Below are 14,456 nucleotides of genomic sequence, written 5' to 3'. Positions count from 1 at the left end.
AAAGTAAAATCATAGCAAAGGTGTTGAAGTGTTAACAAAATATAGTAATATTTTAAATTCATAAACATTGATAAATAAAATTAATTTTTTTATTTATTTTATAAATATTTTCACATGTTTTTCTATATTTAAAAATATCTCAAATTTAAATAAAAAACAATTTGAAAATAGGAAGTGAATGAATATTGTTTTCCTAGAAAAGAGTTTGTTTTAAAACAACTAGATTTTATAGATCCTCACAAGATTCGAGAGATAAATTACTCATACCATCAAGTGATATTTTTATTTTCTATTAATAAACAAAATCAAATTCCTACATAACAAAATAATTCCATTCATTTCAAATCTTTCATGCTTCCTTCAAGTTTATTTAATTCTAAATAAAAAACACTATTCAATTTTTTTTTATCTTTTTCATATAAATCCAAACAAACGTTAACAAAAATATGAATCCAAACATGGTCGAAATTTATTTTCATTCCTATACTTTTAACCAAGTATTAGTCTCTATACTTTCAATCATCCAATTTTAGATGCATAATTTTATCGAAGAAAAATTTAAAAAATAAAGCAGAAAAAGTGCTAAATAGAATTAGATAAATTTTGTTTTGTTTTTTAAAATAGTTTTTTTTTTTTGCAATATTTGAAAATGGCCTTCTAATAAAACCCTCAAAATTAGTTTTTACAATGAGTTAAAATATGAGAATATATTTATAAAATTTATAATAAAATCAACAATAAACTAGTATTAGTGACTAAATTTAAGATATTAGATATGTGTATCGGTGTGCGTGCTTTATAAGCTAAAATTGAGCAAAAATAGGAAAACGAAAAGTGGAATTTAACAAATATATTGTTATTTTTATCAATAAATAAAGAGAATGGAATATACAATACGTATTATATATAATATATATATGAATTGACAAATTTTGCAATATAAAAAAATGAAAGTAATTTTGAAAAATACAAAAATTGAAAACGAAAATTCCATAAGACGAAAGTCATAGCCTTTAGCCTCTTCACAGAACAAATTGAGAATCACTTCGATTAAGAATTCCGTGCAGTAGTCACAGGATTAAAATAGTAAAAAAAATTGCCAGCCCACACCGTTTGACATACGTGGCATAAAAGTATTGGTTGAAATCACGAACTTGCCATACATGCACCCGTATAGAAATAATGAATATTATTCTAGTTTTATTATTAATTTCCATATTTATTCAACAGTATCATCTTAAGGGGAAAAGTCCACATTCCGTAAACTCTTTCTTCTATATAAATACCGTAAAGTGACAGCTCCCTTAGACTCTCTTATTCTTTTCTTTTTTTTTTTTCTTCTTTTTATTTGGGTTTCCTCTTCCGCAATCGAGGAGCTCGAAGGGCTCGCCGAATCGAAGGATTTTTACAATCTCCCATGGCTGTTTCTCAAGCTAGTCTTCTCCTTCAGAAGCAACTTAAAGGTCAATTTCTGGTTTTTTTATTTTTTTTTTATTTTTGTTTTCTGATTCTCTTTTAATCATCATCGATTCGTAGGGTTTTCCTTTTCATCTTCTTCCTGCTCTTTCTAACCACTCCTATTTTGTTTTCTCCTTTCAGATCTCTGTAAGAATCCCGTTGATGGATTCTCCGCCGGTCTAGTCGATGAGAGCAATATATTTGAATGGAGCGTTACGATTATTGGTCCTCCGGATACGCTTTAGTATGTCTACACTCCTTCAATTTGTAGATTCTATCGTTTCTCTTAACTTTAGGGTTTTTACTTTTTTTTTTTTTTCTCTCTTTCTTTTTAGTTGTTATTGAATTGAATTAAGTTGGGTTCAAAGGGTTTCTTTGTTTTGTTCTTTGTGTTTTGATTAAATCTGTGAGATTTACTTTTTTCACTTTATTCTTTATTCTTCTTCTTCTTCTGTCATTCTGAAAATAAAACTCTTCGAAATTTGAGTTTTTTGATGTTTGGTTATTATCTTATTTTTGCTAGTCTTGATTATGTATATAATGTGATTGCAGCGAGGGGGGTTTCTTTAATGCGATTATGAGTTTTCCATCAAATTATCCAAACAGTCCTCCTTCCGTGAAGTTTACTTCTGAGATTTGGCATCCTAATGGTTTGTTGCTCTTGTTAGTTTGTTATTTGGTATTATGTTTTTTTTCTCATTGAAGTATTTGAGATTTAAGTTGTTTCCTGAATTGTAGTTTATCCTGATGGGCGTGTTTGTATTTCAATCCTTCATCCTCCTGGTGATGATCCTAATGGCTATGAGCTTGCCAGTGAGCGTTGGACACCTGTTCATACGGTATTTTTTTTCATTTTATTTATCAATTTTGAAATTATTTTGCCATTTTCAATTTGTTTTAAAAACTGAAATTTTAAGATATGGATGTTCTTTATTTTTTATTTCCTTCGTACTTTGACGAGAGTGCTTTTGAACGGAGTAGATGATGATTAGTTAGGAAGGTTCATTACACAATTTAACTTAAAAGAATTGCCTTCCTGTTCTCTATTCCATAACTTTTTGATAATCCTCCTTTTGGTTTGAGCTGACACTTGGGAGTACTTATTTCCTCCAACAGCACTAACTCGTACTATAAATATTACGGAGTTCCATCTTTTTCTTCCTTTTGGATTTGAGTTTGATAATTTCACTGACCACTCATGTATACTTCAATGGAGAAGCAGTATTAGACAGTGAATAACATGACCACTAGTGATCAACAAAGGCCAAGAAAATAATAATGGGCTCTTAAGGGAGGATGAGTTAAGCCATGTTAAACTCTTATTTGGAATTTAATATTCTATGAGTTACATTGACAATCAAATATAGTATGATGTAGTGGTTGTCCCGCGGTGCAAGTTCGTCTGAACAGCAGTACGATGTAAACAAGCTGTACCTTGAGACCAAGAAATCTAGAAATTTATCTGGCATTTATATTTCAGATTCTTGTTTAGATCAACCAAAAAAAAAAAAAAAAAAAAAGAAAAAAAGACTTCAATAGTTTATTGCACGATTGTCAGATTGCTTTATCTTGTTATATATGTTCTGCTTCTGCATGCTCAACAAACCATATTTTTGTTTGCGTAGACATCCCTTCCATGGTTTAAGAACTTTAACATTTGTCATATTTGTCTCAGTACAAAACAAGGTGTGAATGGGATGAGACACGATATGGATGGAAAAGTCTAAAAATTAGTGAAATGCCTTTACTTAATATAGTGTAGGTTCAACACTAATTTGGACTTTGAAGGTTCATCTGTATTGTTGACAATGTGCTCTTAGTATGTTGTAATCCTTCATGAATAAGTTAACGTCATCCACTTTTAGTCCTCTAATTTCACCCATTTGGTCTTCCTGTGGTGTCCACAATTTTCCCTTTCTTCGATCTTCACTCTTGCGCCCATAATAATCTTTCCGTATAATATAAATTGTTTCTGGTTTTGGGTGTGTAACATGGTCTTGATTATATGTGGAATTTGCACTAAACTTTAGTGGTTTTAAATAGTTCCACTTTTCTCTTGCAATTTTTTGGCCTTGTCTATCGAACAAATTAAAATCACTTGTGTTACTACAGTACTGGATTTTTGGCATCCTGTAAAGAAATCCCTTTTCTCTTGTTCAATCTTGCTCAGAACTACTATGTGGCATATCATTCTTAGGAATCTCCTGGGACATTTCTTTCTCAGGCAGTTGCCTCCTTCCAACAGGGAGACAAAGAAATCCTTTTATCTCTTGAGTGATTGTACTGCCATTTATCTGAATCAAGACACTGCAATAATATGCTCAATGCTCAAATTATTTATTTATGGGTCTCAGACTTTTTTACTTAACCTAGATCAGTCTTAACAATGTATATCTTCTAGAGGTAGGTATCCTTAATTGGTTCTTATTTATTGCCTGCAGAATGTCCATTAATCTTCTGATTGAGCCTCCTGACAGTGATAGCATCAATTCAATGATGTGGTGTAGAGATTCTCTTTTCCTTGGGATTTTTGTAAATGTTAATGAAAATTCCGTTATTCTCTGTGTAGGTTGAAAGCATAGTTTTGAGTATTATATCAATGCTATCAAGCCCAAATGACGAATCACCTGCAAATGTTGAAGCTGCTGTAAGTGATCCTTCCAACTTTACCAACTTCTGTTCTATATTTATGCTTCACTTATGGCAACGTGTTCTTGGTATTGTTTGAGTACTTCACAATTTGATGCATAGTCGATTATATTAGTGGGATTAGAGAAATGACCAGCAACATTGACTTATGAATTATACTCCTCTTTTTTCTTGATTCACATGTCCTTCCCGATTTTTGTTTCTGCACTTTTTCATTGTTTTCATTGTACATTTGTCCTTTTTTATAACCTTCACAGTTTATCGCTCCTTTCTGTTTGGTCCGTGTTTTCTATCACACAGCCTTTTTGTCTCATTGTTTGTTGAACTTATAATCTAATCTTTCTTTATCTTCTTTTTTTTCTTGTTTTAGATATATGCATCATGATAATTCATAATTAAATGTTTAATTATTTGTGTATACTTGGAAAAGAATTGAGGATGAAAGGGGTACACAAATGAAATAAGAAAGAGTGCGGGAGAAAGTGAAAGTCAATTTCTTTTTTCTTTTCCATGATGACCCCAGAAACACTTATGTGCTCATTACTAACTTAGGAGACCAAGACTATAAAGTACTCTCACGCTTAAGTATAGTCTTTATTTATTATTTCACATTTCCACCCGAAGCTTTAATTCTTAACCAACAGGGTGAGTTAGTAAGTAAAATAGAAGGGCTAGGGAATGAAGGTGGTTGGAAGAGAGAAATGGGAGGACATACGAGTCAACTGAGGGTTAATTAGGTTATGGGATACAATGTCATTGGTTGGACTAAGAACAGAGGGGTCAAAATTTAATGTGATAGGGGCATTAAAACAAGTGTTTGAGGCATGTAACAAATTTTAGACCTTTTGCTTGGACAGCTACTGTCCAAACACATCTATTTGACTAACATTTTATTATTTATGCTGCTTCCTTCAATCCAAAATTAGAGAGTACACGGAGTGAAGAACTCAAGGTCCATCATTTAGGTCTAACCTAAACCCCCCCCCCCCCCCCCCCCCCCCCCCTTTTTTTTAATAAAATAAAATAAAGGGTAGGGTTTGGGTTAGACCTCAATAATGGACCCTTTATTATGAAAGGACATTAGGGGAAAATGAGATTAACATTTGAGTTTAAGGTTCTGAGAGTGAAGTGCTACCTACAAGTGTAGGGTTCTGCTTTTCATGTTTTGTATACATGGTGAGTCATGATAGTGGTCCCCGCCCATGATTGTGTGGATGAAGTTTAAGGTCGGGAGGAGGCACCTACGGACAATTTCGAAGGAGAGTTTCTTGGGGGCTTCAAGTGTGTGTGGCATTGATGTATCTCTGTGAAGGAGGTGTAGTATTCTAGAAGATAATCTCTGAATGCTCTTAGGGAGTTTAGATGTTATCTTGGGAGACATCAATCAATGGTTAATATGGCTATATGGAATCTGCTAGTGTGGGCTGGAAACCTTTTATGAATGTCAAGGTGATAGTTTGCTTTTGAAGGTCACTTGGTCTTTCCCCTTTCACACTCGATTTCAGAAAAGGTGGGTGGGTGCTAATGTGCTGATTTTCCTGAACTTCAAACAAAATCCATCCGGAAATAGCTCTTCCCCTTTATTTTGTGTTCTTCATTGGAAGACTTTGAAGTTGAAAACGCTAACTCATTTCCTATTTTCTGAAAGGAGCAAACTCAATGGTCTCTTTAGATTAATGGTAGTTATTTTTGAGATGATCTTCTTGAATAATGATGTCGGCATACAAGGTTATGGTATCAGGTTCTTTAAAAAAATCCTTGGAAAAATGACTCTTTAGTTTTTCATTGGCCTATTTTGTTTAATACTTTATAGATGATGGGCTTGGATGCCTATTTTTGGGATGATTGTTGGGTTTGTGGAGAAACCCTTTGCTTGTTGGACATGAAGTTAAAATTTACCGCCTCTGTTTAGCTGACCTTTGGGTGAGTCTTCTTTGGTTTTGGATTTTTTTTGCCTCTCATTGATTAGGATTTACTTTTGCTTTCAAGGGACTTCTCCCTTCACCTTTTGTAGGGTTTTTCTTCTTTTCTTTTTTAGCTCAAGTTTTTCCTTACTTTCCTCTGTCATCCTCTTCATTTCCTCATCTTTGGAGGGTTATGATCCCCAAAATAGGTAAACCCCTCCCCTAGGCTGTTGCATTTTTTTAAGGAATATTTATTTTATTTCTTATAAATTAAAAAAAAAAAGATAACCAAGAAGGTAAGGTTCGTTGTCTAGTAAGTCTTATAGGGGAAGTTCATTCTTTAGAACATGTGTAGAGAAACTTCTTATTGGAACCTTGGTGAATGCTCCCTTTGAAAACATTTGCTGGAGGGCCTCGATTATATTGTTGGAAGTTGGTAGATTGGTTTGTTGATTTGAATTTTGATCTAAGATTCTTGGATGCTTTTTGGGTTTCAATGGTGAAAAGAAATTGCTATGATATGATGGAAATTTTGGTGGATCCTTTTTTAGAGGGGGTGAGAGAACTGAGGGGATTATTGGACCTACCTCGTTTTGGGTAATTGGTGGCTAAGACCTTCAACAATTCCTTGTTAGCTTTTATTCTCTTGTTTGAGTTTATTTTTGGACCTTATTGGGTTGTTTTTACGCCTTCGTATGTGTGTATATATTTATTTTTTTCAATGTCTTCCTGTTAAAGCTTGGTCTCAAATGAGGACTCCTTATTTGAGTCGTGATATGCTTGGACTGAACTTGATTTAAAGAATTGTTTGACTAAGTACACTATGGTTTTCGGTACCGTATTTTGTGGGTTTATTATATATATTTGTTTGAACCCATTACTACTTGAAGTCTAATATATATATATTTACATGGATAGTTATATATAAGATGAAGGTTATGTGTTTGTGCAGAAGGAATGGCGGGACAGGAGGGAAGATTTCAAGAAAAAGGTAAGCCGCTGCGTGAGGAAGTCACAGGAAATGTTATGAGGCAAGTGCAGCTTTTGGTTTGTCTCTTCTGCTTTTTGTGGCAGTGGGTGTTTAAATTTTATCTTTGCTAAAAGGGGGACTTCACCTGTTCACTTGGTGTTGCCAGTGGGGGTCTTGCTTGTAGAACGTCAATGGAGCTATCACCCATATATTTCACTCTCTTGTTTTTTCTTTTCTTCTTTTCTTTTTTTTTTTTCTTTTCTATTTTCTTTGTTTTTTTTTTTCTTTTTTTAGTTATAAATTTTTATTTTTATTTTGTTCTCTCCTCTCTCTGCATTTTTAAAAGTAACTATTAGGATGAATTTGTATAACAAAAGCATTTTGTTTAATGCTTTTCGTCTTTGTTAAAAGAAAAGAAAAAAAGGGAAACCTTTGTCTGTTTGGTGACATATTCAGCTTTCCGATACACTCTGAAAATGGTGCCTTTATACTACTATTCTATGCCTAAGTTGATTTACTATTTTCGTTTATCTTTATTCTGTTAGGGTTTGGTGGGTTATGATTGAAGTGAAGATTTCCAAATGTAATAATAATGAAAAATGTTGATGTGAGTAGTAGACACATTATTTTTTAGGGTTTTTGGATATGAACCTTCTAATGAATTATTATTATTATTTATTTCGTTTCTGGGGGCAACTTTTTTGTTGGCCTGAGTACAAGCTATTTGTGTTCTATAAGATCAATATTTGGAATTTTATTACCCCTTTTGTCCTCATGTTGGTTAGAGATTAGTTTAGAACGGCTATTCGAAGCCGAACACAGCCTCCTGATGTTAATGGCTTATGGTTGGAACCAACTCATTTCAGGATGCTCCTAGGTGTGTATGTACATGGGATTGATCGGGTTGGGTTAGGGATAATCTTTTCGATTCTGTAGTCATGGAGGACACATGGCAACTAGAGTAATAAAAGAATTTAAAAACTACTAAGGCAAAAAGGGTTGGTGTTGGGAGGTGAAAAGATTGAAACCTGAAAGGTGATGAGCAATGGCTTTATAAGATTTTGCGTGGTCATAAGATAGAAGGAAAGATTGAGAGGAGAATGGTTGCGTGTAGCGATTGATCATTGGAGAGGAAAAAAAGAAGTTTAGTATAGGATCAAGATTGTTAATGATAATCATTTTAAATAACGTTAATGAAAGGATCAAGAGTGTTATCGAATGGTTAAAATGTTGGGTTTTAAAATTTAAGAATCTAAATTGTAACTTTTTAAGTATTGACAGAAATGGTTATTTCTTAACTCATGAAGTATAATATTTTATTAAATCATATCCTTTTTCTTTCTTTAAATTAATGTTTGTACATTTTTACTTCACACCCTTTTGTACAACATGAATCTTAGATGAGATTTCATTAAAATCAACATGACTTGAAGGATTCTCTCGTTGAATCAATTCTCTTGTTGCTTTCCCAATTTCTTCAATCTCTTTCATCAAACTACTTAAACAAAAAGCCAAAGCACTAAAACTCAAAAGTGCTTCTCTTTTACCATCTTCACTTTCACCACTTTGCTCAATAACTTCCACATAATGCTTCATAAATGAACAAAGCAGTTTTTCTTTCTCCATTTCCTCCATTTCAATGACCATTTTACTCTCACCCATTTCAACATCCTCAAAATCACCCTCTCCCTTGTTCTTTTTCTCTACTTCCTTCTCAAGCACCTTCAATGACTTCAAAGAACTCACATCCACACAGCATCTCACCAAACCACTCGCCATTTCCTTAAAATCCTCAACATCCTCTTCTAAATTTTCACCTATTTTCGCCCACGACAACGGATCTTCCAATACCAGAAGATTCTGTCCTATCCCTTCAACTGAACGATTAACGAAAGCAAACAAATCAACTGTTTTCAACAGTGACTTCAATAACTTCCCATAACAACCACTTTGAAATGGCAAAAACCAAAAGTTGGGTTCTACGTTAGCCTCATCAATCAACTTCTTCAACTCAACAACGTGGCTTCCCAATTCTTTTAAGCTCCCTTTAAGATCTGGGGGTTGAAAACTCATTGAATCGATGCATTTTAGAAGCACTCTTAAAGTGGAAGTGAGTTGAAATTTGGCTAGTTTAGAAGCTCTAGTTGGATGTAAAATGATATCAACCATAATTGAAGATGAAACTCCAATGATAGTCTCAACAATTCTTGCAAAAGCAAGTTCTTTTGGTGAACCGTAATTTGTTCTTCCTAAAATGATGACAGCTCCAATAATGGCTGAAACTCCACCAGCTGCTCCATACATTTTGCTTCGTTGAAGAAAACTTGTGAACACAAAACATGGGAGAAGACAGAGAAGTCTTCCAATTAAAAACTTTTCAAAGATAACAAAACACAACACTCCATAAACTGATCCAATGACTGTTCCTTGAAGCTTGACATTTGATATTTTGAAAGTTGCTTCTCTTGTGCAAGCAATACTAACAGCCACTCCTAAACTTGCCCAAAATCCATTCTCTTTGCTATAAATCAACCCCAAATAAACAGAAATTCCTAATGAAATTGCCGATTTTAAAGCTCCCATTACCTTTTTGCTGCTCAAAATGCCACTTGGAATTGCCCATTTTGTTGTATTTGGTGTTTGTTTTTGTTCTTCTGATTTCTGGGGGTTGGGTAACTTGTTGTTTTGGGATTTTTCTTGAAGGAGTTTCAAGCAAAATATAAAGAAAAAGGAAGGGAGGTTCTTGTGATTTGTTGGGTTGATTAATTGGATGGTGTTCATCACTGGATCTTGATCTTGATCTTCATCATAAGGGTTTGATTCAGGAAAAGTATGTGAATCGGACGGTGAATAAGCAATGCCTTGGTTCAAAGATTGGACGATTTGATTCTCTAAAGAATTTATACCATTTTGAAGTGATTCAATTTGAAGTGGTTGCAATATTGGGTATGAAGGAATGTTTGATAAAGCCAATTCCATTCCTCTTATGGGTCTTTCCAAATCTTGCAATTTTTGACTATTGCCCAACCATCCCAATTTGCAAACTTTTAATGGAATCCACTCCCATTTCATGCTTTCCTGTCATCGTAAATTATAAAATCATATTATTTATCAGCGAACGTAATCAACAACTATAGGAATGGAGACTCAATTTCCAATTCCACACATTGCTAGCAAGTTTTAGTATATCAACTTAACAAAATTTCTAACAGGTCTATATGTACACTTTCGAATTCTTGACTTATAGATCATTAAAACAAGGGGTCAATTAAGTTTAATGTAAATCATGTTTAAAAGGACTATTATTGAAAATCCTAAAACTAAAAGTGGTTACGAGGGAATGCACTTAAACCAGTGCTTCTTCCCTGTTAGGAAGGAAATATGCTTCCACTTAAAGAAAAATCAATTATCATTATTTTCAATGCTCATCTTCAACTAATTAAATACGGTTTTCAACCATACACATAAGTGGTTTTGCTGATGTAAGATTTAAAAAATTAAATATTTGTACGGAAATTAATTTTGGACTGATACAAATTTGTCTCTTGTTTGTAAAATCTTCAAACAACTACCTATCCATTTAATTTCCAAATATATTTACATTTAGAAAGCTTACTTGGTATTGTTTGATGGGTTGGAGGAGTTTGGTTGCTGAGGTGGACAACAGTGCAGCTTTAGAAAGGGACCCAACAGCCACTGTGTCATTGTCAGCAAGAAATGCTTTCACCAATACCCTTAACCTCTCTGCCACGTTCTCCACCATTGCTTTGCTCTTCTCTTTCACCTTCACAAATATATAACAATAATATCTTTATTATTATTATTATTTTTTAACTTATTATAGATTTTTCTAGAAACATTTTTCATTATTTATATCCATATTGCAATATGACATCATTCATACAAACTACCTTTGCCTTCCAATGATAAGCTAAGTTATCTATTTGTTTCTATATTTATAGCCTATAGTTTCATTCATATATTAATGTCACTATTATTCCCTTGACTCTCAATTCTCATGTACGTCTAGTATTTAATTTGAGAATTCATCGTACCCATTGGTTTTTTATTACGAGAAAAAAAGAGTAAAATTACAAGTTAATTATTGATTAACGGTTGAATTAGTTATAGTTACATGACATTGATAAAAAATAACCTTTCAAATTAACCTAAAAAATTTGAAATAACACATTTAAAAGGCTTAAAAACTAATAATTAGGATTTAACAACTAAAACCCATTCTTTATAGTCAATAAAATTTAAGTTTTGATTAGAAAAATAAGTATTTTTGAGTAAAATAAGTGTTTCTGGAGGGTTTACAAATTCATTTCAAATGTATTATAAAAGCTTAACTCAAATAACATCTCAATGTGTTAGTAACTTTGTGGTTTGAATCATAAGTTGGAAGACAAGATTATTATATGATATTTGCTATGCTTTTTTCCTTATTTCTTATTCTTTTGATGTTAAAATTTAAAAAGCTTAATCTTTGTTATTTGTTCTTGGCATGTACTGGATTAATCGAAGATCTAGGAATAAAAGTACTTTTATGGAAAGGGTGATATAACGTATAGTTTTTTCTAGTGTAAGATCTAAACTTTTAAATATTCAAAATACTCTTAGCATCATCTCTTTTAATCTTTGGGCATCTTTTGTTCTTTTCTATAACTATTGTATATATCTCTACTTTTTTTTTTTTTATAATAAGTGTATCATACCATTATTTTTTTTGCATAAACAAATTTTTTTAATTAAAAGAATTATTAAGTACAAAATTCAAATATTTAATAAATTTGGTCAAGGATACCTTATTCGTTTCAATTAAGTTATGTTCAATTGGCATATAAAATATGAAAGAATATGAAAGAAAGATGATAAGAAGGATTATGCGTTTGTTTCCATTAATTAAGAGAAAAACTTACGTGCTAAAGAAAAGGGATGTAACACATATTTCCTCAAAAACATATTTGTAACCTTTTTTATATGAGAATAGGTCCAACTTGCTCATTAATTAACTACAAGAGTAAAAGATAAAACTAAATTTTGGAATAAATCAAATAGTAAATTAAGTGTACATTTTGTTTATCTGTTTGTAAATGATGTTATTTTTGACAAATAAAAAGAGACATGTTGAAAGGTGAAGACTCAAAATGTCAATCATAAATACTGTTTACTTCTTTCTTCCCACCCTAATAATGAGATATAGTAAATCTTATAATTAATTTTTTACTGATTGAAGTTCAAAAATGACATGCAAAGGTAAAACAATAAACAGCCTATCTTTTGGTTCTTTCCCTCATTTTCTTTCAAGGTAGAAATTAAAATTTTGAAACTGATAGTTAACATAATCCTAATGAGTTATCTTCATTTCAACAATAAACTACTTAAAGATTTGATAACACAAATCTAACTCAACTGTATTTTCTTTTTTATCTTAAGGTTTAGACATTCGAACGTGAAAAATATATTTTTTAATTTCTTTTTTTGTAATGTAACAATGATATGTAATTGGAATGGACCCATGCATTTCTCTAAAATATATTGATGATGGAAAATTTTGAAGATTCAATTCTCTTTTGAACCAAAAAAAAGAAGAAAAAAAACTAACCTCGAGAGAAGCGAGACGTGGAAAGGGAAGAAGGGTGGCGAGGAAGCTGGCGGCGACACCCATAGCGGTCGTGGAAGCGACATGAACAGGGTGCATGAGAGGGTGAGTTTGAACACCGCCGATGAAACCGACCACATAAATAATCACAATCTGACCCAAAGCAATCCGTTTAGCCAAAACATGGCTAGAACTCGGCAGCACCACCACAATCGATGCCAGCGCCACTGTCAAAGCGATCGTCTCGTACGAGAACTTCGTCGGTCCAATAAACCAAAACACCGCCATGGCCGGACAGACAGTCTGCAAGGTGGCATAGAGTGCCAGCCAGCAGCCACGGACGGTGTCCCCAAGAGTTGCATTTGTCACGATCAAGATGGCAGTGACGTAAGAAAATGCCGGGAACGTCACTTGACGTCGTAAAAAAAGGGGGCCGTACACGGTGGCTGCAGCAATAATAGAGCATGCCACTGCCGTGCGGCAACCGGCGGCGAAGCACGTGAACCACAAGGACGTCATTAGGGAAGATAGTGTAAAAAAATGTGGATTTGGAGTTGAAGGTTTGTGGTCGAATATGGAGAGGGTTAAGAGAGGTTTAAGTAATGAAATGGAAAAGATTGTGGGTTTCGTTATTGGAAGCCATGTGGCCCTACATTTTTTTTTTTTATTCTTTATAATTCTATATTCAAATATCAAATATCCATTTGATTTTGTTTATTTAAAATTTGTTCAATTTTAGTGAGTTAACTCTTTTTTTTTTTTTTTAAATAATACTATCTATCACTATAATATAACATTATCAATCTAAATATTTTTGTAAAATCTACCATTTTTTTAAAAAAATTCTTTCTATTTCATACATTTTAGGTTTAGTTTACATTTTTTTTAAAAAAATTAATAATTAGATCTCAAAGTATTATACATTTAGTTGAAGTTTGATTTTTAATTTTAAAATGCTATCAATTTTATTTTTGAAATTTAATCTCCTTGGCTAAGTTTGAAATCATTAAATATTTGCTTTATTAATTAGAGTAAATTTCTATTAATTAAGTTAAATAACTCTAAAGTTAAACTTCAATTAAATTTGATTTGAACAATGATGCAAAATAGTGATAACTAACATATCAATTATAAACCTACGAATAGGGACTTATTATTATTATTTAATTTATTAAAAATAAAAACTAAAATATATGAGCTAAAGTTAGAAAGTTTTGAATGCAAATTGATATTTTAACATTTTGATGAGGATTTTTAATATTGTAGAATATTGTGGTGGCTCTCAATTTTGGTGGCCATTGATTTAACAAAAAAAATGAATCACACTTTCTTATGTACTTCTTTATTGTCCTTTTATTCCAATATTTGTTTACTATTTGCACTTGAGTGAAACAAGAACCCATCAACAAATTGCTTTATATCTTTAAATATTTCTCTTGCATATAATCTATATAGCTATAGCTATATATATATATATATGTTTATGCATAATGCTTTACCTAACTAATTCATGGAAAATAATAGGTTAATATATGGTTTGATTTTGATTACGACAATGGAAACTTTCTTTAGATCATGTTTGAATTAATTCTTTGTTTGGTGTGAGGTTTTGTTTATTTATATATAAAGAGATATCGATAATGGTTTTTAGCTGTTTAGTTTTTAATTATGATATATAATTAAGTACCTCATCCAGCAACTTGTCCTTTGGGTAAATGAGTGGTTACATACTTTCTTCCTCAACTTCTTGTGGTCGTTTTTGGTTAACAAACAAACAAAGTTTGAATTGTAAATTTGACAAAGGATACTTGCAAATATATACTATTAAATTATAATATGTGTAATTTTTTAAAAATGTCATCATACACTT

General features: G+C 32.2%; 2 protein-coding genes across 2 annotated transcripts; one reads left to right on the top strand and one right to left on the bottom strand.

Annotated features, from left to right (window-relative positions):
* The first annotated feature begins 1,288 nt into the window (after positions 1-1,288).
* LOC101217152 (ubiquitin-conjugating enzyme E2 7) lies at positions 1,289-7,511 on the top strand. The gene is made up of 6 exons (XM_011659756.2): positions 1,289-1,463; positions 1,600-1,702; positions 2,011-2,108; positions 2,197-2,297; positions 4,028-4,105; positions 6,964-7,511. The coding sequence occupies exons 1-6, from the start codon at positions 1,418-1,420 to the stop codon at positions 7,039-7,041; spliced, it is 504 nt and encodes a 167-aa protein (XP_011658058.1). The 5' UTR covers positions 1,289-1,417; the 3' UTR covers positions 7,042-7,511.
* A 742-nt stretch (positions 7,512-8,253) lies between these two features.
* LOC101219035 lies at positions 8,254-13,170 on the bottom strand. Its single transcript, XM_004150140.3, has 3 exons — positions 12,590-13,170; positions 10,598-10,765; positions 8,254-10,059 (listed from the first exon to the last, which is right to left on the bottom strand). The coding sequence occupies exons 1-3, from the start codon at positions 13,103-13,105 to the stop codon at positions 8,347-8,349; spliced, it is 2,397 nt and encodes a 798-aa protein (XP_004150188.1). The 5' UTR covers positions 13,106-13,170; the 3' UTR covers positions 8,254-8,346.
* Positions 13,171-14,456: the final 1,286 nt, after the last annotated feature.

The sequence above is a fragment of the Cucumis sativus genome, chromosome 1 (assembly GCF_000004075.3).
Source record: "Cucumis sativus cultivar 9930 chromosome 1, Cucumber_9930_V3, whole genome shotgun sequence".
NCBI classification, from domain to species: Eukaryota; Viridiplantae; Streptophyta; class Magnoliopsida; order Cucurbitales; family Cucurbitaceae; genus Cucumis; species Cucumis sativus.
Note: the sequence above shows the minus strand (reverse complement) of the source record. Positions and strands in the feature narration are given on the sequence as shown.

Coding starts and splice junctions, on each gene's coding strand:
- LOC101217152 (XM_011659756.2), top strand. CDS start 1,418: ATGGCTGTTTCTCAAGCTAGTCTTCTCCTTCAGAAGCAACTTAAAG. Junction 1,464..1,599: donor CCTTCAGAAGCAACTTAAAG/GTCAATTTCTGG, acceptor TTCTCCTTTCAG/ATCTCTGTAAGAATCCCGTT. Junction 4,106..6,963: donor CTGCAAATGTTGAAGCTGCT/GTAAGTGATCCT, acceptor GTGTTTGTGCAG/AAGGAATGGCGGGACAGGAG.
- LOC101219035 (XM_004150140.3), bottom strand. CDS start 13,105: ATGACGTCCTTGTGGTTCACGTGCTTCGCCGCCGGTTGCCGCACGGCA. Junction 10,766..12,589: donor CACGTCTCGCTTCTCTCGAG/GTTAGTTTTTTT, acceptor ATATTTGTGAAG/GTGAAAGAGAAGAGCAAAGC. Junction 10,060..10,597: donor AACCCATCAAACAATACCAA/GTAAGCTTTCTA, acceptor TTACGATGACAG/GAAAGCATGAAATGGGAGTG.